The 25,971-nt window shown below is 39.8% G+C and overlaps 1 protein-coding gene across 3 annotated transcripts in view; it reads right to left on the bottom strand.

The window, feature by feature from the left end:
• Positions 1-25,971, bottom strand: part of LOC122799403 (zinc finger protein 271-like) — a 405,050-nt gene that overhangs the window by 150,780 nt on the left and 228,299 nt on the right. For 2 of the 3 annotated variants that reach the window (XM_044068426.1, XM_044068424.1), the window contains one exon: positions 5,207-5,305. In XM_044068426.1, the coding sequence (XP_043924361.1) occupies positions 5,207-5,305 (99 nt within the window). Of the gene's footprint in view, positions 1-4,309; positions 4,523-5,206; positions 5,306-25,971 lie in introns of those variants that run through there. The other variant, XM_044068427.1, reaches the window with a different exon arrangement.

The following is a 25,971-nucleotide window of genomic DNA, read 5'->3' as shown; positions in this document are numbered from 1 at the left end:
CAGCAAGAATTTTAAAGGACTACTACAGCCGAAACAAGAGACATATGTTTTTAACTTATCTTGATGGTCTATGTTATACTAATGCCTCTATGGCACTCAGAGTAGTCACTGCTAATTTTTATTTTGTTCTAATCCAAATCTTCATTATGAGGGCAGACATAATGATGATTTTGTTTTTCACTTGGGGCTTTTTCCTCCCCCATAATGCAGTATATGTGTCTTCAGAAGATGAGATGACCTAATTTTACTCTTCCATGCCAAATCTTGTTTGCATTTACTAAGAATGCCATAACTCAGGACCTCTGCTAACTCTTCAGAGTCTCTAGTCTAGACAATATGTCTGAAATTTTCCTCTAGTAACACTCTGTGGGTTGACTTCTTTGCTAGGTTTTAAAGCATTACCAATAAACATTTTCTCCTGATACTGCAAAATTGTGCTTAAATTACATTTTTGAAAATACAGGGATTACCTAGCTCTTCAAGTCAGCCTGCTATTAAAAAGTACTGTCAGGTTTCTTCACTCTGATGCTAGAAAGTAAAAGTGCTTTTGAAATTCTCAAGCCTTCAAAGGTTTAAGACCCCAGGGGATGGGAAAAAGTAGCTGTACATGACACTACAGTAAAAGAACTGTCAATTTCAAAAGACTCAATATTTTCCTTGGTCAAAAATTTTAAAAAGTGATGGACCACAACAAGAAAGGTCTAGAATGATAAACTCCTAAAGAAACTACCTTGAGATTTAATTCACACCCACCATGGTGTACAGTGAGAAAACTAAAAGGACAGGAATGTCATAAAGGACAAGAAACAGAAGTCATGCTTTCTAACATATGATAACCTAACGATCATTTTGTAGAGAGGAAAATGCACTCTGGGTAAAGGAAATGGGAAGAGGTATTGCTCTTTTAGAGCTTGCTGCAAGACTGCGACGGTAATTATTGTTTTCCTCTTGCTACAATATGTTTCCTCTACTTTGGCACCATGGAGATTTTTTTTAGCATGCCCAACACTTGCTAAGACTACCCTGCTCCCACACTTCACCCCATGCTTCTGCCACTAGAGAACAGGCAGGCATCTTGAACAATCGATATGTTACTGTCAGGCTGTTCATTTTCAACAACATGCAATTCTGCAGCTTACATTTGTAGATTTGCATAAAGACCACTATGACCCTTGGTCCCTGGGTTGCAGTTTGGAAATACTACTAGAGGGTAAGAAACAGCACTTTATGTTGCCACACACACAGGATTCCGCATAAGGCTGTGGACCTGTATTATTTACTAGTAAAAGTGTTTTTCTGTTAGATAGGTCTACTGTAGGTACTTTTTGACTGCAGAAACAGTAATCTTGAACAACTAAAAGAAAATGCAGTGGGTATCCATGCACAGGTTTTAACTTTTGTGGGGACACTGATAAAAGCATGTTAACATGCTTGAAACACCTAGGATACACTCAGTTAACAACTAGCAGTTTTAGCTAGTGAGTCCCTTTTGTACTAATGTACTTCCAGTGCAATCGATCTTGAATGGGGCAACTGAAGTGTTTACTGATGACAGTAGCTCCCCTGGAATAACTAGCTGCCTTAGTCCAAGCTGTTTTTTTAATACAGCCAGTTCTCACGGGTTATGAAGGTATCATCAACTTCATCTGCTTCTGTATGAAAATATGATAAATTTTATTTCAGCACTGAATCAGTGAAAGGGTACCAAAAAAATGGCTATGAGCAAACCAGCGGTAAAATGCTTTACCAAAGTATTTGTTCTTGCATTTCTCAAAAGTGTTCCTTGGCACTGTATGCTTGCAAACAAACATAAGAGGCAGTGTGTGTGTGTGTGTGTGTGTGTGTGTGTGTGTGTTTACTTCTTAATGTTAAACCTCAAAGATGCTTTTATTGCATTTTTATCCAACACAACAAACTGGACAATTTCCATATTTTAACTTACAATATGCTAGTTTTTTCTTCAAAGAAAAAGGTGGCAAACTTTTTCAAACAGAGACAGAAATGGCCACAGACCCTGCCTAAAAGGTTACAGAAGTACAAGAGAGCTATCTTTCAGTCAAACAAGTTGCTATGCACTGGGGTGTCTGATACAGGTGTCAAAAATCACAGCTTCCAATCCTTTGTACATACATATACACATACAAACAAATATTTCAAGCACAGGCATTAATGCCCTCCTAGCCTCCCAATATACCAAAAACACTTATTCCCATAACAAGTGTCCAGGCTGTTCTTAAAAATATCTAAATAAGTACTTGCTTTAATGTAATTTAGTAGTCTGTTCCACATATCAGCTGCTCTCAGGGCGCCAACTAGTACACTTCTCATTCCTATAGAATCTTCTACATAGGCTTTCTGATGATTCTCCAGTACTTTTTGATAGCCCCAAACATTCCCAGGAATACCTATCTCCAAATGCCCTATTTACCTGAATAAGAAATCTTGTTAGATATCTATAAGGAGACATTGTACAAGTTGAGATAGTTTAGCCTTTCATAATAACTTACATTTTCACATCCATGGATGCCCTTGGTATATTTCTGCTGTACTCTTTCCCATTTACTCATGCTTCTTTTCTTATAAGGTTTCCATATTCTTATTCCAAACTCAAGTTTGGGTCTAATGTAACTAACAAATAATGATTTCATCATTTCTGAGTTCCTAGACTTTATAAATCTTTTTATACAACCTATAGTTTGACAACAATCATTAACCAAGTAGTTGATATAATTAGAAAAGCTCAAACCATGATCTACCCATATACCCAGGTCCTTAAATGCATCTACAGTTTCAGTCACTGTGTGCTGAATTAAATATTCACCTTTCAATTTATGTCTCCCAAATCTTTATGATGCATTTATCAGCATATTATTCTCCTATGCCCAAATTGTTAATTTAGTCAATTTATTTTCCAAACATGCTTTATCTGCAGCACATTTAATCAGTTTACCCAATTTCAGGTCATCTGCATATAGATTATAGAACACCTCAGATAAAAAACATTAGGTCAGAAAGATACAATCTAAACAAATAAGGGCCTAGGACAGAGCCCTGTGGGGACACCCTGACTGTAACCAAGAATTTCACCTGTCCAATTTGTAAGCCATGCAGCTATCCATCTTATCAAGAGTACACTGACACCTATTTGTTCTAATTTATTGATAAGTATTTTGCGTATGACCCTGTCAAATGCTGAAGTTAAATCTATATAAATAAAATCACAGCACAATTTTTAATTCATAACTGTTATTATATTGTTATTGAACATCATGTTACAGGTGGTAAGACATCTAATTTCAACATATGCATGCTGACATGTGGTTTCAAGTCCCAACCTATTCAATTCTGAAAATATGTTATCCAATATTGCCTTCTCTATTATTTTTCCGCAACACGAAAGTAGACTTAAGGGTCTATATGACTCTGGGTTTGTCCTACTCCCCTTTCCCTTAAAGACCGGTTTAATAAGAACATCTCCAATCTTGAGGAAACTCCCCATATTTATATGCCCTAGTAAATAATAGCTATAATGCTACTGTAAGTTTTTGTTGAAGTGTTCTCAGGTTATTATTACTAATTCCATCTCCTCCCAGTGCTTTGTTTGGATCCAGTTTGTGCAGTTCTTTTTCAATATAATCTAATTTGAATCTAGTTTCTGTGGTTTCCTGGATGTCACTAAGACAACTAATCACCATCTTTGTGGAGCCAAACTGTTTGCATAAGATTTTGTAACTATATCTAGAATCTGTTGTGTCTGAGAATAAATTTTAGAATCTGCATACAGTTTTATCAATTTGTGTATCTTTACTTCTTCCACATCTTATGTATCTATAAAAAGGTTTCCTACGATGCTCAATATCTTTATATAAATTTTCTTCAAATTTTTCTTGATCTTGTCTCACACTATGCTTAATTTGTTTGTCCAGCTTGTTTACTTCAGTTTTATAAATTGTAGTTTGGCCTCTCCAATTTCTTATATTTTTTGTTTCTCACCTTAATCAGGCATTTTGTTCTTGGGGAAATATATCCCCCTGACATTGTATGCCTACAGCCTGATGTTAAACATTTTTTTTGCACTCAAATAATTTCTCTTTCAAAACTCTCCACATTCCGTCTGCACTTCTTCCACTGAACACATCACTCCAGTTAGTTTTACATAATGACTGTTTTGCTTGCAAATAATCTGTAATTAATCTTCTGTTCATTGGTTTAGATTTCAGTTTGGCAGAATTATCTAGCAACAAATTAACCTTTATAACCCCATGATCACTGCACATCAAAGGTGGTAAAACTAGTCTTGAAGTAACAGTAATTTCTTTAGGAACACAGACAATGTCTAGTATGTTCAGATGTTTCAGTCACAGAGCAGGCATGCATTTTAACTGAATAAAGTACGCAGCAAGGTTCTTCATGTTAAATATGCTTACATGAAACAATGACAAAAGTCTCAGTAAACTTGTAGGTGTGGGGCTTTGCGACAGAGCTCCTGCAATATAGAGGTCAGATGTTGTGACTGCAGGCTCTGAAATGAAAGAAAGAAAAAATAAACTCTACTAAGCTGTAAAATTATACTGAGGCAATAAAGTTAGTAGTTATTATACAAAAAAGAGATGGAGGAAGAATCACAGCAAGTTACAGCAAGAGAATACAGAGGAAATATGAGAGAAGAGTGAGACTAAAAAAGTAAGTGTACTGACAGAGAACCACAGTAATGTGTGAATATACAGCTGTACTGAACAAATTATCAGAACATGGCACTACACTGATAGGCACAGTACAACACCATCACTACAGTAAGAGTAGACTAATTAAAACAAAATGCATTAAAGTAGATATGACTATAGATTCACTACTGGTGCAGAGGGGCAGTAAAACACTAGAGGACAAAAACTAAGATGGACAAAGAACATCTTTAAAGAAGTTGTTCTCTTTTCCCCAGAACTTAGAGCTGATTATATTAAGTGAGGCACCTGGGGGTACAGCCCCTGCATATATGATGGAGCCAACAACACTGCTGATTGTCTGTCTTTGGCTGTCTTGTTTCAGCTGGAAGTGCTCTTTCAATTAACTTGATAACAACTGCACAACCTGAATCTCTCAATCGCAGTGCTTTTCCTGTTCCAGACAACAGTACCTCCTAAATCTTGCAAGATCAGAGTTTAAGCAGACCATGTACTCAGTGGAATATTTTCACACATATACTTACTGCTAGGGGGTTCTTCAGAGTGATCTTTATGGCACTCCTTTTCTTCTCCCTTTATTTTGCAAGGAACAATTTGTTCATCTTTCTCGTCTTTAAGGCAGACTACAGAGAGCAAAAAAAGAATCAAGGAGTAAGAAATAATTCATAGAGAAAAACATTCCACACTCAGTAAATACATTTATTGTAATTAAAACTTTTCCTATACATTTTACAACCCATATGATGCACAACATGACTGTGAAATGCACAAAAAGCTTTTATGTACACTAAGAACAAAATACATCAATATTAAGTCGAGATCAATAACTGCGGTGGTGGTGCTGCGGTAGCGTTGTCGCCTCACAGTAAGACGTTGTACTGTTCGATTCTCAGCTAAAGCGTCTTGTGTGTGGAGACATGCGTGAATGGGCGTACCTTCGTTGAAGGTTGTGCGTCAGGGCTGGCAACTCGGTACGTAAAAATCTACTGCCAATCATTAGCGGACCGGAGTTCCGCTGTGGCGACCCCTAACCGGGAAAAGCCGAAAGATGCAACATTAAGTCGAGATCAGTTGACCGTTACACTAAATACAAAAGGAAATGGTTAAAAATTAATCTCTTGTTAGGAAGCTTGCCAAATAAAAGAAATTACAGCTCTACAGAATCGTTATGAATGTGCATGTAGTCTCAATGTAGCTGCTTCATCCCCAGTGTTTAATACCTCAATATTTATCTCTAGCACATGTGACACTCTTACAGTACTCCCTTGTTACAACAGCCCTTCCAGCTGTTTCACATACTTCCCCTAGCTTACTTATTTCATTCAACTTCCCAAGCAATTCTCCTAAAGACTTTTAGTCCAAATACTTCTTCCCACTTCTCTACATTTCCAGTATACACTATCCTGCCTTGTCTAATCTGATTCCATCTACAGAGCATGAATCTCAATATCCCTTATTATCAATATGAAGTTCCTCTCCAATCCCTTTACAGGTATCACACTTTTAAGCATAGTTTTTCCACACTGAAAATATCAGTAGAGTGGTAAAATGCCATAGACTCCTATTAACCTTCACTACCACACTTTCACACTGTATGGAATGACCAGGTTTAGGCAGAACCATAACATTGCAACCTCATTTCTTCCCTGCCTCACTCAGTGCTTCACCCCTTTTCTATCAGCTTGCCAGAGTTTTCTCCATCTGAATTAATCACCTTGCATTTATTAGCGCAACATGCCAATTTCTGTGTTCATTCCAAAAATTTATTCCAGTCCTTTCACAGGCCACAGTCCCACCTTCTGACAAATCAAGTGAAATGCTGTTACTATATGAAACTATATTTATCCTGCTTTTTAAACATTAGGCAAAATCAGAAAAAAATTCCAACAGCATCAAATCAAAACCACATATGTATAAGATTAGCACCAGCCTCTATTACATCTGGAAAATAACTGCTACCCCTAAATAATCAACTTAAAAGTGTAATTCTTATTAAAACTAGTCATTAAGTACATCATTCCTGTGCCTCATTGCACAGCTCTTCAAAAACCCAGCTTCCCACTCACTGCAGCATGCTCCCTTTGAGTTACAGGGGCAACCCTGAATCTAGGTCAATGTGTTTGTGTACACCACTGATGCCCAGTTCTTTGGCCCTTCTCAACAAAGTTCAGTTTGCAAGAAATACACTAACTACAAAGTTCCAAACTGGGAACATTTGCTTACAGAAAAGTTCAAATGAAGGTGCAAGAAGTCAACGAACCTCAACACTAAAAGAAGTACAGTGGAGAAGAAATGGGAAAACGCTAAACTCATAAAGAGTCCTATTGAAAAAAACGATATGGCAATTACCTCTCATCTGCATAGGGACCCTTGCAACAAAATACAGCAATGTACTACATTTGGACAGTATCCCAAGTAGCATCACAACTCTTTATAAGTGTCAGAAGACTGACAAACCCGAGATTCAAGATCAGAGAACCATCTCCTGTGCTGCAAATCTAACCTATGAACTACTTGCATGGATGCACATGATAAATGGTGGCAGTGAGGATGCCTACAGTAAACTTTTTGAGGAGACAAGAACTAGATGGGACTACTACTCTAGTACAGTGCCCTATGACTATGTTTCCGAAAGGTTTACTGGTCCTATTTTAAGAATAATAGGGGGCAAGCAGATGAACAGGAAAGTTCCAAGGACTGTAACTGTACCTTTAAATGGGTGTAAACTTAACAGTGAAATAGAAATAATGGAGACTAAGTATAAAACTTTGTTTTAATGTTTTAAGTATTATTAACACTTCCGGTATTGGTCAACATATGTCCTTCTTGGAAGATATATACAAATGGACACACTTAGTGGACCTGCTCATAGTACTTTTATGCTAACTTGTGAAGTACACCAATCTCACATGCTATTGTAAGTAGCAGGGGTATGAAAGGGGCAAAGCAGTTATGCAAACACATTTGTAAGGGTGTATCAACAAGGTATGAAATGTTCTACTAGTTGCTAAAATCACTGTAATTTTCAAAGCATCTCGGTGAACAATATCAGGCCATACACTTTCAACAGGTACCCCTGTGCAAGGTACTCGGAAAGAATTTATTTAGCCAAGAAAGCATCTTGTCTTCCAAAGCAAATGGGAGGAACTGTCTTATCTCCCTACATGTGTGCACTCCAAAAATAAAACCACAACTGGCAATGAGCATCCAGAGTATACAGACTACTTCACCCCTCCCCTCGCCCCCATTCCAAACTTCTGGAAGCAGCACCAGAAAGTTAAAGGACTGGCTGATTGTTACTATAAAAATGAGTACTTGGAGAATATGGACAGCCACCCTGAGGGAAATTTATGTCCCACAAAATGATCATATAATGTTTTTGACATATGAGTCTGCAGACTCTAAATCCAGGGAGCAGAGTGCCAGAATGATGGATATCAAGGACTCAAAAGCATGACAGTCACAAGTATTAAGAGGGAAAACATTTTCATAGGGGTCGTGTAATGCAGAATTCCCTTTCAAAAACCACTTTGCTAGGTCAAGGAGAAAGAAGAGACAGCAGGTAACTCTGAGAAATGCAGTAGCTCAGATAAAGGTCCAACTGATGACTTAGGTAATGTGAGTAAATTTACAAGTTTACCGACTAAAAAAGCATCAGAATTTCAATGTCCACAACAGCCTTTTAAATTTAATATTCTCCAATAGCATCCAGTATCTTTAAAATTTCCTCTGAGAAGTCTGATGTGTGGAAGTCATCATACTGCACTGATACCATAAATACAATGGAAAAGCAAATGACAAGATTAGAGGAAAAGCTGTCAGCCCCACTGCACAAAGGAATGAAAATCTGACTGAACTCCTGATGACAAAAACTTCATTTAATAACCTCAATGCTGGAAGAGTCAGACAAGAAGGAAGGAATGGAAGTGAGGGCCCAGTTCTGGTTCATTCATCCTGGTAGAAGCAGCAGAAGTCAGCTGCCGCATGACAGCCATTTAAAGGAGACCTAATGATGTAGCATCAGGGAGAGGGCAACAACAAATTATATCCAGATCTGATGTTGCTTCTTCCATCCATAACTCAGTGGATGGGTCTTTGAATCCATTTTTGGCCACTCAAGACTTTGGATCCCAAGATCAGTCTTCTCCCCTTACTTATAACCCCATTTAAGTCCATAATCTCAGATCTCATTTGCCACTCCTTTGAGACAGACGCAGATGTCCTTACACAGGTGTGGGTTACGTTGCAAGAAACTTTTTCCATTGTTACTTCATTCTCTTTCTTCTAAAACGTATGTTTCAGTGCTTTAGCCTCTGTACTACAATTATACTCAGTTTCCTTTCATAGCAAATTAGATAGTTGATTATTTACTCTCTTATTTCCTCACACCTTGGCAACATCTTTCCATTAAAAAATTACTCCATTAAAAAAAAAAGTATTTTTATATACTTTTACATACCTCTATATACCCTGATCTTCATATTCCTATTTTAATAACATAGGATTATTTTTGTTGTTGTAATTCTTTACACTATAGATGAGAAACCTTTGGGTTTTAAAAAATGTGTGGCCTGCGACCACAAGATACCAAATTCGGATGCACACTCAAAATGTGTATACCTCCTTGGGGCCACTCACTTAGATGAGCAGTGTGCTATCTGCACTACCTTTGGTACCCAAGCTGTTGTTGTTAAACTTATTCTTAAGGGACTTCTCCCTGGCCCTGCAGCAGAATCATCCAATACTCAACCTGTTGATTCTGCAGCTTCTCCTGTTCCTTCTAAAAAGTCTTTGGACCTAAAGAAAAGATCTCAGAGCACTCTCCTGATTGGTCTTTATCCACTCTTCCTTTTTCGGCTCTGGCGCTGAAATATTGCAAGTCTTCAGGTCTGGTGCTTTTCTCTGAACCGATCCTGATCAGATCAAAAACTCTCCCTTTCCTGGAACCAGTCTCTCCTGGGCTCTGATTGCCCCTTCTTCAAGAAAGACTAACCACCAGTCATCAAGTCCTCCTTCTTTTACTGCTTCTTGGCAGTCAGTGCAGTTAACCAGAAGCCTCTCCAAAGAAAATGCGGATTGGATGATGAGGAAATTCCTCAGAACCCATATTCAGATGGAGATTCTCCCAGCTCCGACCATCACTGGGCCTGGAAGTTATGTTTTTCCCCTCATCCTGTAGTAGCTCCTAGCCTGATCAGCTTGTCAGATTCAGGACTTACATATCTGAGCCTTTCCAAGAGCTTGTCCATGCTGGTTGCAAGTATTTGTCTATCTTCTACTCTGGTACCATCACTGACCTGAATGGTTTTGATCTCATCGGAAACAGAAGGATCTTGAGCCGAAGCATCACCAATCTACCAGGGAGATGAGTTTGACTCTGGGGTTTTTGGAGCCATCCCTTCCTCTTGGATGCTCAGTACTGGACAGCTTGATGCCACTATTAGCCTCGGATCTGAGCCAAAGGAATTTCAGGATTTGTCTGGAGAGGTGGATTTGGCTCCCATCAAACAAATTTCAAGATGTATTTTAGCTTTGGTGTTTGAGACTGTCCAGATAGTACTCTCCAGATAGGATAAGCAGACTTCTTTTTCTCACTTGGGCCTGATCCTTCTCAGCCAGTGCACTTTGGACAACCAGCCTATCAAGTCTCCAGACAGTCCATATAGGAGACTCACAAATCTCTTCGGTTGTCTTTTATAGAAACACAGCTTAGGACAAGTTTTGATTGGATGGGTACAATCATCAAAGACACCACTGATTTTTTACAGCAACTTTATGAAATATCACAGATAAATGAGTTAAGTGACAGTTATTTTGCCACCTTTCATGTTGACTTATTTACTATGATACCTAATGATACTGATGTCCGATATTTAAAAGAATTTCTACTTGACTTCGCTGAGTACACTCAACCATGAATTAATATGTTATGGTAACCTTTAGTGCATGTACTGTCAAATAAAGTTTTTTTTGTTTCAGAAACAACTTTTTAAACAGGTTCGTGATGTAGCGATGTGTACTCCTGTTGCTACCACTTAAGCTAATATTGTCAGGTACATATGGCAGCTTAAATTTATTTTATCATCCAAGAACAGCTCAGAAATAATGTTGTGTTTTATTGATGTTTTGTTGATGATTTGTTTTTTATATGACGTGGGAATGCTGATTTGACAAATTTCATCATTATGTTTCTAATACACTGTTTTTTCTTAAGTTTAAAAATAATTTTGTCTTTGATAGAATTGATTTTCTTGATGCCACAATTTTTTTAAAATACTGATGGTGCTCTGGAAACTATGTTATATAAGAAACCTGTTAAATGGAATTTGTACTTGCATAGGATTAGCATGCACCCACATTTCATATTTAATAAAGTCGCACAGAATCAAATGATAAAAGTCACAAAACTAAACACACTAGATGATATGATGAATACTCAGCTGGACAACATGACAACTGATTTTATTAATAGAGGTTATGCCACTCATAATACAAATCTTATATGTGATCAGACTAACATGGCTGCAAAACCTATATTTTCTAAAAACTTAACAGATACTAAGGAAGCTTATTTTCAAACACACCTAGATGCTTGTTGACTTATAATAAAAATACATTGTATGTTAAACAAATTATTAATACATATTTGCACATTTTACAAGATGTTCCTGAATTCGGTTCCATCATTTCACTTAGACCAAACTTTAGCTATAGAAAGAGCTCTAACTTGAAGCAATTATTGTGCTATAAAGAACAGCCCCGCACAGTTATACTCTTTAAGACTATGACAAAAGGTACTTTTAAATGCGGGGGACGTATATATTATAAGTATATTTATACTAGTAAAACTTCCGTTCATCCTGTTACAGGCCATGAATTCAAGTTAAGAGCATTTGGTAATTGTAATACTAAAAAGTTAGTTTATTTAGCTATGTGTGAGCAATACAATGCTTATTATGTTGGCAAAATCAATCAAAAATTTAAACAATGTATTGGTGATCATATTTCTGAAATCAAAAGACAGATTCTCACCAATACTCTACATATAAACATAACGTTGACAAAGGTTCTGACCATGACTTTAAATTTTGCATTTTACATGTTTTATATGAATCATTACAAGGGGGAAACATTATGCATAATAGAGAAATGGACGAGTATTACTAGATACTCTGGCTAAAAGCACATGTCCCTCCAGGTCTGAATGGTTTTGTCTCTTTAAAACCTCTTCTAAGAGAATTAAATAAAAAAAGCATAATCACTGTTTTACATGTTTTAAATGGTGGGTTTTTTCATAGGTGGTTACTAAGCTACTGACCTGAGGGTCGTTTTAAGCCTAGCCTATTACAATTATTATATTTCAAGAGAAAAATTCTAGTCAATGCCTAAGATTATTATTAGTAATGACTGCCCATGTCCAAGACGGATGTGGGAGCTATTCCCGGAAAGAATTTGCAGTTTCACATCCATTTATCGATGCTCCTTTTGAACAGAGTCATAGAGGTGCTCTGCTTCACATGAATTGATAGTCTATTCCAGAGAAGTGGCAACCTCTGTGAGATGAATTTGCCTCTCCAGCATGTACTACTTAAATCGCAAGTCAGATTTAGGTCGCTGGAGTGGGTAATTCTAGTCCTATTTCACTTACGGATGTGCGGCAACTTCATCAGGTTGGGGTAAGAGATTGCTATGTAAGCCAGGTATAAGTCTCCCCCAAGCAGCCTTTATGCTACTGAGTAGAGTGTCAAATACATCAGTCTGTCTATGTAAGACATATGCTGAAAACCCTGGATCTTCTTAGTTAAAAAATCTCTGGGGTTTCTCCAGTTGCTGCAGGTGCCTGGTACGGTACATACCAAAGGGGGCGTTATACTCAATTATGGGCCTAATAAGGGATGGGTAAAGGGGGCTTATAGCCTCTTTTGCTCTTGAGGCTATGCCTTTGCTAATCAAATGTGCAACGTAGAATGCCTTTCTTACTACAGTGGACACATGGTAGTCAAACTTTAGGTCACAGTCTACCTGTATGCCCATATCCCTCACTGCAGTGTTTGTACTTAAGGTATTGTTGTTTATTTGATAGTTAGTAGGGATATTGCTTTTACCGAACGGGATGATGATGCATTTTTTGGCATTTAGTTTGAGTCCATGGCTTTGGCACCAATCATTGGTCTGTATAAGCCCCTCTTGGAGTACACTGACATCATTTGGGGAGTCAATGATCGCACCAAGTTTGCAGTCATCAGCAAACTTGGTCAGCCTCAGTCCCTTTGTTTTGGCCTGAACTTCTGAGAAGAAAATACTAAACAAAAGGGGGCCCAGTACCAACCCTTGTGGAACTCCACTGGTGACAAGTCTGCTGGTGGAGGTGGAGTCACTCACTTTGAAAGCATGTATATGGTTAGTGAGCCAATTTGCAACCCACCTAACAACAAAGGGGTTGACATTTAGGTGCGTGAGTTTGTCAATAATGCTTGAATGGGGGATTGTGTCAAAGGCTTTCGCCAAGTCCAGATATGCTGCATTTGCCCTCATCTATGGCCCTGGGCACATTTTCGAAGAAGTCTACTAGGTTTAACAGGGATGATTGACCCTTTACTAAGCTGAATTGGGCTGGATCAAGGGTTTGGAGGTCACCTACATCTTTATTTATGAGGTCCATGATGACACATTCCATGCTCTTGCAGATAAGGGTGGTCAGGCTTATGGTTCTATAATTCCCCGGATCTGTTGCTAAACCGCCCTTGTGGAAAGGGATAATGGTCACAGTTTTCCATTCAGCTGGGACAAATCCTGTATTCAGGCTGTGGTTAAATAGGGTGCATAAGGGGGTTGCTAATTCCTGTTTTAGTTTGTTTAGAATGCAGCCTGGGATGCCATCAGGACCCACAGAGGTTGTGTGTTTTGCCTTAGACAGAGCTTTGATGACCTGTTCTTTAGATATACAGGGCAGGAGAGCTGTTGAAGGTATGGTTTGTGATATGTTTGGAGGGGATAAAGGGGAGAAACTTTTGCCAAACCTGTCCACTAGTAGGTTAGCAATTTCTGCAGGATCAGTGTGTGTGAAATCAATTGTCAGTAGGTCAGCACACATCTGAGTCTTACATTTTAGGCAATGGATGTAGCTGAAGAAAGCCTTATGGTTATCCTCAGCTGTGTTTGCTAAATTTTTCTCAAAGTTGCCCTTAGAAGATTTTATATGTTGTCTTATTTGTTTACTTAGGCTTAGGAGGGTACTTTTCCAGTGTTGGGACCTCCCTTTGGTATTCTTAAACAACAGCTTCTTATCCTTGTGGTGTAGTTTATTTATGTGAGATGTCCACCAGGGTGGCTTGTTTTTTCTTGAGACTCTTATTTTGGTCCGATCCAGCACAGCTGAGTCTATACATTTGTATAAGTGTTGGTGCAAGGCTTCAGAATATACTTTAGTATAGTTGCCAAGACTATCTGTGGGGACTGGGGCTTGGAAATTATTTATGCCAACCCCTAGGATGGTACAGTTGACTTTGGTGAATTTTTTAATCTAACTTCACCTCTGATGGGGTACTTTGAAACATTCTGATATTTTTAGAGTTTATATAAATAGTTTTTAGAGCACTACACAAGTAATTATTACTATTATATCAGTTTATTTTATTATTTTTTTAATCGGAGTTTTAAGATTTTTAACATTTAATTGCATTATGTGATCTTAGTAGCATGTGACCTCACAAACAGTATTTAAATGACCGTGTTTGCCTGAAGAAGCCTCTTGGTGAAAGTTTTACTTGCAGTTCATTAAATTTTCATATTTTATTGGGCTTGATGTGGTTCCATTGTGGTTTTTGTCGTCACTACTATTCTTTTTGGAACACCCCACTGGGGGGGGCACCTTGAAAGCGTATGTGTAAGATGAGGCATGTGGACTCCCCCCCCCCCCCCCCAAGAGTCTCTCAGAGAGGACACTGATCTTGATGATGGGGAAGGGTCCCCCAGATCCCCCTTGAAGATGTCTCATTTAGGGACATTCACAAACTCTTGAGACAGAAAGGTGGGTGGGTCCAACAACAGCCCCTCCCAACAGGAGTCCGTGCTCCTGAGACCTTCAGGTTTCACTCAATTCCTCCCGCTGAACAGATGATGGAGTTCATCTCTAAGCGGGCATGGAAGAAGCCAGATGTGACTGAAGCAATTCCCTGTAAACCAAACAAGTACTTAGTCTCCCAGAAAGATCACCATCATTAGCGCAAGGGGCCAGTCACAGATTCCATATTAGTGGTGCTGCGACCAAAAAAACAGCTAGCAGAAGAAAGCTCTTCTGTCCATCCCCCTAACACACAGTTGAGGGCACTGGACAGATTCAGGAAGTGGACTTATGCATCAGCTATCTTATCTGACGGTGATGAATTACATAGTACATGACATACGATTTCAGAGGTTTCGACTACTACATCTGCAGATGACAAGAAAACCTTGGATTCTCAGTTAGCTACCCTTTCCAATGTCTCAATGCATCTAATGTCTTACATGACTGAAGGTGCTTCAAGAGCCTAGATACTGGCATTACGGTAAGGAAACATGCCTGGATGCACTTGTGTGACTTTATGTCGAACTTCAAGACATCCTTTACTAATGCCCCATTTGATGGCTCAACACTCTTTGGGTCTAAAATGAAAGAAACAGTGACCAGAAGTGAACAAGATGGAAAGACTCTTTCTGCTGCTGGAACACGTTCTCTACCCCCAGATGTCATCTTCTAGGAACTAGAAAGGGAGTAAGAAAAAAAAAGTTATGTGCTTACCATAACGTTCTATCTGTGTTGTCCATTTTCATTCTTCCTCAAATATTGGGTTTGGATCTGCTTTGGATCCGACTCGGCCATTACTATAGCTCATGGTAACTTAAAGCTCTTGAGCTCCTCTCTACCCATAATGCACCAAGGTCCTAACATACCTCAGATTTTGCTTGCTAGATAACATAAAGTAAGACTTAGAAAAAAAATGGAACCAGGGATAAATAACGAGCCAAAAAAACACAAAACCCTGTGGAGAGCAGTAATCACAATTCAGACAGCAATACCACATCTTCAAAAAATGAGCCACACTTTAAAGCTCAAATCCATTATTCACATATAAAGTAACAGCTATTAACATAGCAGCCCTGACAGAAGAATCCATTATCGGGAGCTCAGTGCCCTTATGAAATCTTGTTCTTCCAGAAGACGACTATTATGACAAGGATGGGGATTGGTGGGTGGGAAGTTGAGGAAGAATGAAATGGACAACACAGATCTGACGTTATGGTAAGCATATAACTTTTTTGTCTGATGTTGTCCATTTTCATTCATTCATCAACTATTGGGACAGAGTCCCCAGCTGCCTGAAATCCTGGGTGGACTCTAAGGAAGAAAGTTCCTGAGCACGGCTGAATCAAAGGCTGCTCTTCCCCTCGACACCAGATCTAATTTGTAATGAGCAATAAAAGTATGAGGATTATTCCAAGTTGCAGCTGCACATATATCATCCATGGAATGCCTGGATAAAAATACTGACAAAGTTGCCATAGATCTAGTTGAGTGGGCTTTTAAGGGTCTTGGTAATGAGACACCAAACTTACTGTAAACAAAAGCTATACAATCCATAAACTATCTTGTCAAAGTTACTTTAGTAAATGATTTACCCATTTTAAATTCTGCAAAGGACATAAACAGTTGATCATATTTTCTGACTTCTTCTGTTCTATGTAAGCAGAAACATAACTGTCTAAGAACATCTAACTAATGTAACATGTACCCCTCCTTTGTTTTCAAATTTTGGGAAAAAGACAGGCAAGTTAATGGACTGGTTGATGCTGGACTCTGACACCACCTTAGGAAGGAAAGAATGGTTGGTTCATAATGTTACTCTATCTTTATGAAAAATCAAGTACGGTGATTTAGAAGACAATCCTTGAAGCTCAGAAATTCTTCCAAATGAGGTAAAAGCCACTACGAAGATTGATTTTCAGGTCAGAAATTTAAGATCACACTTAGCTGCTGGTTCAAAGGGTGCATGAATTAAAGCCTATAGTATTAAATTTAAGCCCCATGTGCAGTAGGATCTTTATAAAGTAGTCTCAACAAAACAGTGCCTCTTAAGAATGCCTTACAAAGCTTTGATGATGCAAGGGAAGAATTCTCAAATCTGATGTGGAAGTTAGAGACTGCTGCCAACTGAACCTTATTGGTCGAGGAGCTAGCTCCTTCACTGAAACTTTTTGCCAAAAAATTCCAGGAATGTCTGAACTGAAGCTGAAAAATGGTCAATACATCTCTGATGGCCCCAGAAAATAAATTTCTTCCACTTACGTCTGTAAAGTTTTCTTATGGAAGCCTTATGGGAAGATAAGAATATATGACAAACAGCAAAAGAGAGCATAGGTTGTCTGGCTATCAATGGAAGTGGAGAAACCATGCTGTCAGCTTTAGATTGGAGATATCTGGGTGAACCATTCCCATTGGATGAAAGAGGAGGTCTGGAATCGGATCCAGGATCCAAGATGGGTATAGTACATAAGGCCAAAGAAAGGGGGAACTAAACCTGTCGAGGGCAGTGAGGTGCAAGGAGGATAACTTTGCTTTTCAACCTGGCAGCTTTCTGCAAAAATTTGGGAACCAATGGAGTTGGGGGATATGAATACAGGAGAGCATGGGGCCAATCATGTAGTAGAGCATCTCTTTGCGGCTCTCCCATCAGGGGGATTAGGGCAAAGAACCTGCTGCGATTGTTGTTTAGGGGAAAGGCAAATAGGTTGCAGCATTGCTGGTCCCATTGGCAAAAAATAATTTCTGCCACTTTGTTGTTGAGAGACCACTTTTGAGGTAGAGGAATGGACCTGCTTAGCCTATCTGCTATCCCGCTGGATTTCCCAAGAATATGTGTTGCTATTAGAAAGTGGTTGGAAGAGATCGCCCATTGTCACACTCTTAGGGCTTTTCAACACAAAGGGCAGGATCTAGTTCCTCCTTGTTTGTTGATGTACCAGACTACTGACATGCTGTCCATCTGAATCACACCTGGCCCCGAAGGGATAGATTCTTGAAATTCTTGCAAAACTAACACCACTGCTCTCATTTCTAGGATCTTAATATGCGTGTTGGTGTCTTAGGGGGAACAAGTCCCTTGGACTGTTTCCCCAGAAAATGCCCCCTTCACACAATCTGGGATGCATCCATTGTCACTATGGTCTTGGATTGTGGGAGAATGAAAGGATGACCTTGAAGAATTTGATCTGAATGAATCCACCACTGAAGATACCTTTTGCATGCTTAAGTAACTTTTATCTGGAAAGACATGGGTTGATAATGAATCGATCATTGTGTTGGTAGAGTCCACTGAAGAATCCTCATGTGGAATCTGGCAACAGGAACTAAAATTATGACTGAAGACATTGATCCTAGGGCTTGCAGAATCAATCATGCTGAAACTGTAGAGGTTAAAATTATCTTTCTGACTTGGAATCTGATAGCCTGTAGTCTTGCCAGAGGAAGAGATGCTGTTGCTGATATTGTGTTGAAGACTGTCCCTATAAATTCCAGTATTTGAGAAGGTCCTAACTAAGATTTGTTGTAATTTATAGTAATCCCCAGAAGGGAGCAAGTCTGAAGTACCTGATCTCTCGATTTTAAGAGCAGATGCCTGGTCGAAGTGGTAATGAGCCAGTCGTCTAGATGTGGAAACACGTGGAATCTCTGCAATCTCAAGTAAGCTTCTACCACTGCCATACATTTGGTAAAGACCCTGGGGGCCTGTGGTGAGTCCAAAGGGCAGGGCTCTGAACTGGTAAAGACTGGCTCCCATCCAGAAGCGCAAATACCTTGTGGACCATCAGTTCATTTTTATATGACAGTACATATCTTGAAGGTCTATTGAGCACATCTAGTCATCCTTGCCCAGAAAGGTTAAAATGGACTGAACCATGACCATCCAAAACTTTGTGTGCTGGAACTAACTTGTTCAGTTTGCTGAGATCCAAGATAGGTCTCCAGTCTCCTATTTTCTTCAGCACTAAAAATAATCTTGATTAAGTTCTGGATTCTCTCTAGTCTGGTGGGACCTCTTGGATGACTCTTTTTCTAGCAGCTTTTGTATCTCTAGTGCTGCTACTTTGCTATGACTGGGTGGAACATCAGAAAATTTTCCTGAGGGTGGAGTTGGAAGGGAAAATGGAATTCTATAACCTCCGAAAATGATCCTCTGCATCCAGGTGTCTTTTGTGATATCTAGCCAGGCTCTCTGGTGCAGGGATAAATTTTATTTATTTTTACATTTGTTTACCAGGAAAGTCCAGCCGGGCATGTGCCCATTTTCAATGGAAGCCCAGGGAGAAAAGCTCCAAGTAATATATTAGCATAAAAACAAATCAACAAATCAGACAAGTATTAAATGTGAATTATATCAACAACATTTCTGTGATATCACAGCTGCAAAAAAGCTGCACAAGTAGCCTTTGCATAACATACAGTGAATTTGTTAATATTTGCTGTCATGCAGGTACAGTTATTTAATAGTAGTTTAGAGAAAGGCCATATTCAGATATACAGAGGGTTTAGAAAGTGAGTTAGTATTGTAGTAGATGTTTATTGTCTGAGCGGAGGGATCTAGGAGCAGAGTATGGCTGGATTAGATCTCTGAGGGATGGAGTTTTGTTTGGGTGCTGTAGAAATTGATGGGCTAGGCTTAACTGGTTAAAGTGAAGGAGTTGTGGAAGTTCAAGACAACCAAGCTGTTTGAGGGATTGGCAATGGTGTGACTTATATGGTGATTTAGTGGCAAATTTAGCTATTTTATTTTAGCAGGCTTCAAGTTTGTTAAGGTCTGATTTACGAAGGTTGATAAGGATAGGGGATGCATATAGAAGTGTATATAACAGGTGGGTCCTGGTCATGGTGATTATTGTAGTAGTTGTTAGAAACTGGGCATTTCTGTATAGGAGGCCAAACTTCTTGTGGACTTTTTTGATGGTTTGATCTATACGGAGGTCAAATTTTAGATTGTTGTCAGTTACTATCCCAAGTAGTTCGGTATGGTCCGTTGGAATTATAATGGTTTTATTTTTAGAGTAAATGTTGAAGGTTGGGGGGGGGGGTGCAGTCCTAGTGGGACAGAAGAGTAAGAGGTTAGTTTTGTTGGGGTTTAGTATCAGCTGGGAGTTGGTTAGCCATCTTTCCACTGATAAGAAGGGTAAGGGTTTGGAGGATTTTAAGGGATGGGGCTGCGCAGATCAGGGTTGAGACATCAGCATATTGAATTATGATAGCATGGGGGGTTGCAGGGTGTAGCTGGTTGGTAAATAGTGAGAATAGGAGCGGTCCAAGGATGAAGCCTTGAGGGACTCCTATAGTGACTGGGAGGACGTGAGAGAAGGATTGCTGCCAACGGATGGCTTGTTGCCTATCTGCTAGGTAGCTCTGGAACCAGTTAATAGTTGTGATATTAATGTTGAGGGGGGAAAGGACACTGAGTTTGTTGACAGGTCAAGGAATAAGGCTGATACAAACTGGGAGTTGTTTCTATGTTGGTTAACTTTGTTGGTAAAGGCCAGTAGGGCAGTTGTTGCACTATGTGCAGGACGAAAACCATGCTGAGTACTAGATAGTAGGTTTTGTGAGGTAAGGTTTTTCATGAGCTGAGTGTGCACTATTCTTTCTAGGATGTTGGATAAGGGTGAAAGAATGGCAATGGGGAGGTAGTTAGTAAGTTCGTATGAGATCCTGCCTTTGTCAAGGGGTAGTATGTGCAATATTTTCCAGATAGAGGGTATATGTGCTTCTGCTATTGATCTGTTTAGGAGTATGGCTATAGGACAGGAGATGGCTTCTGCTACGATTTTAAGATAGTCTGTAGAAAGGTTGTCGGCAGCTAATGTAGGTTTTAGTTTTTCAGATGTTTATTGATGTAGCTGGTGGATACAGGAAGTAATTTAAATTGGGTGGAGGTGTCTTGTGAGGTTGTATTATTGATCAATTCTGGGGAGGTATTGGTGCTAGAGTTAGAATGGATTCTGTGAAGAAGGTATCGAACTGGGTAGCTATGTCTTCATTGCTATTAGTTGTTTTTGGAGTGGGAGTAGCAATATTACCTGGTTATAATAGGTTTTTAACTGCAGTCCAGTACTTTTGTGGATTTTTTGGTGCTTGTTTTGGATATTTCGGTAGTACTTGGATTTGTCCATTTTAATTTGTTTCTTGGCTTTATTTCAAAGTTCATAGAAGTTTTGTTTAGTGATATTGGATTTATCATTATGGTACAGTGACCAGGCTTTATCTCTGGCTTTAAGTAGGGATCTGGTTTCTTTGGTTAGCCAGGGGACATAATTGGCCTTGACGCTAACATTTCTTGGTGGTGCATGGGTGTTGAGAATATCAAGAAAGGTGTTGTTGAAAGAGTGGACAGCCTCATCTAGGGGTATACGTTTGAGATGTTCCCAGTGGCAGTTTTTTAGGGCAGAGATAAACTTGTCAGGATTAAAATATTTTTTATTCCTGATTGTATGGTAGGTAGATTGGTGTGCTGGGTGGAAATGATCTTGAAGGAGAAATGTAGGGCTGTGGTCACTCAGTTTATCAGAGAGATAGCCTGAGTGGGATACTAGGTGGGGTGAGTTTACTAGAATCCAGTCTAGTATGGACTTTTGTTTGATGACCTTGTCGGTTCGAGTGGGAGCTGTGATGGTTTGGGTAAACCCATAAAGGTTCATATGAATAGTTGGACTTTGTGAGGAGCACAGAAGCCAGTCAATACTGAAGTCTCCCATGATGATGGTCTCTTGGAGGAGGTGAATGGAGCACCACTGTAATAGGTTTTCAACACTAGAACTGTTGTTACCAGGTGATATGTGTCTCCCTATAATGTTAAGGTTTTTGCTGGAGTTAATTTAACTATAATAATCTCTGCTTCATCTATGTCTGGGGTAGAGGAGTTGTGGAGTTGTAGTGAGAGGTGATCTTTGTAAAAGATTGCTACGCCACCCCCCTTTTTGTTTGTCCTGTCTTTACGTAGGATGTTGTAGCCTGGGGGGTGTGATCTCATTACTATTAGTATGAGGTTTCAGCCAGGTTTCGGTTACTGTTAGTATATCAGGGGAGTAGTAGGACAGTAAAGCATGTAGATTATGAGTTTTCTTTGCAATGCTTCTTACATTAATGTTGAGCAGGAGAAGGGATGGTTTGTTTTTTGGTGGATGTTAGCTAGGTTTGGTTGAAGTGGAAGGGGTAGTGTAGGCAGAGTGTTGGTGAGACCGGGGTTGAGGTATAGATTTCCTGCTAGACTTAGTTGCTTGGATATGTAATGATAGAGTTTGGAGAGCTTATATAGGAGCTTAGTGAGTCTAAGTGTGTTCTGAGATTTAGTTTGCTGTGGGAGCACTCTGAAGGTATAATAGTCATTGATGGTTGTATGGAGGAGGGCTGGGGCTACAAGAGATTGAAAAGGGTAATTTGGTGTTTGATAGATGGTGGTATGCCAGGGAGTGTGTGCGATATAATGTAGGGAGGTATTATACGCTGAGAAGGTGTATAACAGGAGCAGTAGTGAACTGGATGTGCCAAGCAGTAGAGTTTGTTTTAAGCCTGTCATTGTGTGGAGGGTGAGTTGATGTAGAGGTGTGGGTGGAGGATGAAGGGGTGCAGCTATATGGCATGTAGAATGTTAGGAAAGGGAGCTTCAGTGGTTAATTGCAAGGTGTGTGTATGTGTGAATGGGATTGGTAGGTGGGTGTGGTTATGGTTAAGTATAAGTTGAAGTGGGGGTGGGTGAAATTTGGGGGTAAGGGAGCGTAGTGAGCCTAAGCATAGCGAGGGTGAACGGAGTGGGTCCAGACCAAGCGGCTGAAGTTATGTCCAAGAAAAACTATCAGCTGGGTAGTAAGAGACAGGTAAGTTTTATTGTTTGATAGAGCTGCCTGTCTGAGCCTGTTTTGTCACTTAATTTAATTTTAGCAGGACTAATCTCAACATTTAGGAGTAAAAATTATGGTAATAAAATAGCTAGTCAGGGTATAGTAGGGACGGGAAGCTGGGTAAATTAGGCAGGTACCTAGCGACTGGCAAGTGTGCATACCAGATAGAGCATAATTAATGGGTTACACAAAACTCAGTTGTTTTAGTTTGTAAAAACATACACTGTTGCAGGGAGTTTTCCTGGGAGGTAGCAGACACACTCGTTGCTTTGCTGATACCAGGAGAGTGGTAAGGACCTTTAGGTTTGAAATTCCCGCGGCTGTTTCTCTTAGCACAAAGTGATAGGGAACTGAAAATGGGGAGAAAGAACAGGCTAATTAGTTAAGTAAGATTGCAGACAGAGATTTTATAGTTGATAGGGAGGTCCGGAGTTAAGGATGGGGTGTAGGAGAGGTAGCAAGGAGAGATGAAATAGGACAGAATAGAAGTGTGGAAGAGGTAGGCATTACACAAATTACTAGGCTACTATTTTAATTAGAACCATAATAACATCAACTCCATGAGCAGCAGAACAGCAATGATTAACTAACTGTTTAGAATGTAGAATAGCAGAGGTAACTACACAGTTCAGCATACGTATTCAGCATAAACATTTGTTTAACACTCGTAACTGCATAACAGTACAATATACATATGTTGCATCAGTCACAACACAGTAAACAGTAGGGAATTATCCTAGAGTTGCTCACATGCATAATGCTGCTTTTTACTAATATATACAGTACTTAGTCCCCTACTTTTAAAGTTTAGCCTGTGTTCTGCATTAAACATTTATCATAGCAAAACAACAAAACACAAAGCAGTTAAAAGTATCCTGGAGTTGCATGCATGCGTAATGCTGTTTGTTACTAATAAATACAGTACATCATTTCCTGCTTTTAAGGTTTAGCCTGCGTTCTGTATTAAGCATTTAACAGTGTAGCAGCATTCCAACAGGTAAAATGTGGCAGAGTAACACACTGTTTAATTTAGCACCTACTATACAAAGCCCATTCCTTTCGGAACTAAATGTCTACTATATTACTAAATCATAAGCTATATGCTTTAGCAACACAGTGCGTCCATTTTTAAAGTTTAGCCTGTGTTCTACAATAAACATTTAACAGCACAGCAGTGTTCCAATACAGCACACCCATTCCTATGTTATGGCAATTATAATTACAGTATTGGTACTGCCAGAGATATCGTTGTTATACAGACATTTCTTGTTCTAGATTTCAAAGTATAATATCATTGCCAAGCCTTAGTTTAAGTTGCAACTGATGGTAACAGGTTATAATACAGAACTTACTTGGTATGCACACTACACCGGGACACTGGAACACCTTACTAGTAGGACGCTAACATTTTGAAAATGGTGCCAGGGCAGACATCAACACTATGTTCCCTCTGTTGTGATGTATGCGGGGGGGTTCAGATTGGTCAGACCACACGGCTGCAGTTATGTCCAGGAAAAACTGGGTAGTAAGAGACAGTTAAGTTTTATTGTTTGATAGATCTGCCTGTCTCAGCCTGTTTTGTCACTTAATTTACTTTTAGCAGGGCTAATCTCAACATTTAGGAGTAAAAATTATGGTAATAAAATAGCTAGTCAGGGTATAGTTAGAGACTAGAAGCTGGGTAAATTAGCAGGTACCTAGCGACCGGCAAGTGTGCATACCAGATAGAGCATAATTAACGGGTTACACAAAACTCAGCTGTTTTAGTGTGTAAAAACATACTCTGTTGCAGGGAGTTTTCCTGGGAGGTAGCAGACGCATTCGTTGCTTTGCTGACACCAGGAGACTGGTGAGGACCTTTAGGTTTGAAATTCCCACTGGTGTTTCTCTAAGCACACAGTGATAGGGAAACTGTTGCAGGGAGTTTTCCTGGGAGGTAGCAGATGCATTTGTTGCTTTGCCAATACCTGGAGACTGGTGAGGACCTTTAGGTTTGAAATTCCCGCTGGTATTTCTCTTAGCACACAGTGATAGGGAATGGTATGCACACTACACTGGGACACCAGAACACCTTGCTAGTAGGACGCTAACATTTTGAAAAAGAATGATCTCTCGCCCCCTGATTGCCCTTTCAGGCATGTTGATAGGGTCTGTCCAAGAAAGAATCTCTAGACCATTGATTTTGCAACCCCTCTCTGCTACATGGTGGCATCTCCCATATGAGCTCCCCCCTCTGCCTCTGGGGGAACTGCTTCCACGTGGATCTTGGAAAGGACCATGGGATTTTTTAAACCACATTTTTCATCCTCCTTGTTGGTTCCTACAGAAAGTCCTTTGGGAGGTCAAAAAATGAATTCCTATAGCAGAGAGGGTCTTTCCATCTTTCTCGCACACAGAGTGTGTCCTTCACCTTGGGGCTGAATAAGGAAGTTCTGTCAAAGGGGTCATTCACAAAAGAAAACGTGAAGGGCTTTGCAAAGTCACACAAGTGCACCCAGGCATGTCTCCTAATGGAAATCTCTGAAACTGTGGCCTTTGATATACCCTCAGCTGCATGAGAGATAAGCCTCATAGACGAATATGAAATGGATTGTAGGGTAGTCAACTGTGAGACCACAGAAGCCTGAGTCTCAGCAGCACTGGTTCCCGAAACATATTTTGAGAGTTCTTTCATCAAATCTCTTTGCAGTCTTGTAATACGTGCTAGATAGTTCAGTGACCTGAGAGCGAAGGTCGCTGAAGCATACACAAACTTCCCAAACCTGTCCAAAGCCTTAGACTCTCTGTTAGGGGGATGGACAGTGGAACTCTGTTCCACAAGTTCCTTCTTGGTGGCCGCAGTTACAACCATTGTATCCACAGATACTTTATTCCAAAACTCTCTATGGTCAGGTGGTGCCAGAATCCTATCTGGTCTCTTAGGGATGGGTTCAACCATGTCAGACTCTTTCCATGCCTGCTTAAAGATCAGGTTAATGAGCTTATCAGTGGGCAGCGTTTCTCAGAAGGCAGACAGGCCAGATGCAAACGCCTCCAGGAATACAGATTCTTCCAGAGAGGATTGTGGAAGGACCATCTATCTCTTTGTTTAAGGATCTGTAGGATGTCTCCAAAGGAAACATCTTTGGGTGGTGATCTTGGGGATCCTTCCCCTTCATCGAAACTGGTATCCTTAGTGACAGATTCCTGTGGGGAATCCAAGTGCCTCCTTTTACACTTCCTCTTCTGGGATACTTCTTCAGTGGGATGCTTTGGAGAAGTATCAGAAGAAATGATGATACCCTGCTGCGTAGTCTGGAAGGTTTGGGTTGGCTGTTCCTGCAAATCGAACTTTGAGGTTCAAGGAGCAAAGACAAATGAGATCCTGAGGGTC

This window comes from Protopterus annectens, chromosome 4.part0, assembly GCF_019279795.1.
Source record: "Protopterus annectens isolate FY-2018-M chromosome 4.part0, PAN1.0, whole genome shotgun sequence".
Lineage (NCBI taxonomy): Eukaryota > Metazoa > Chordata > Ceratodontiformes > Protopteridae > Protopterus > Protopterus annectens.
Note: the sequence above shows the minus strand (reverse complement) of the source record. Positions and strands in the feature narration are given on the sequence as shown.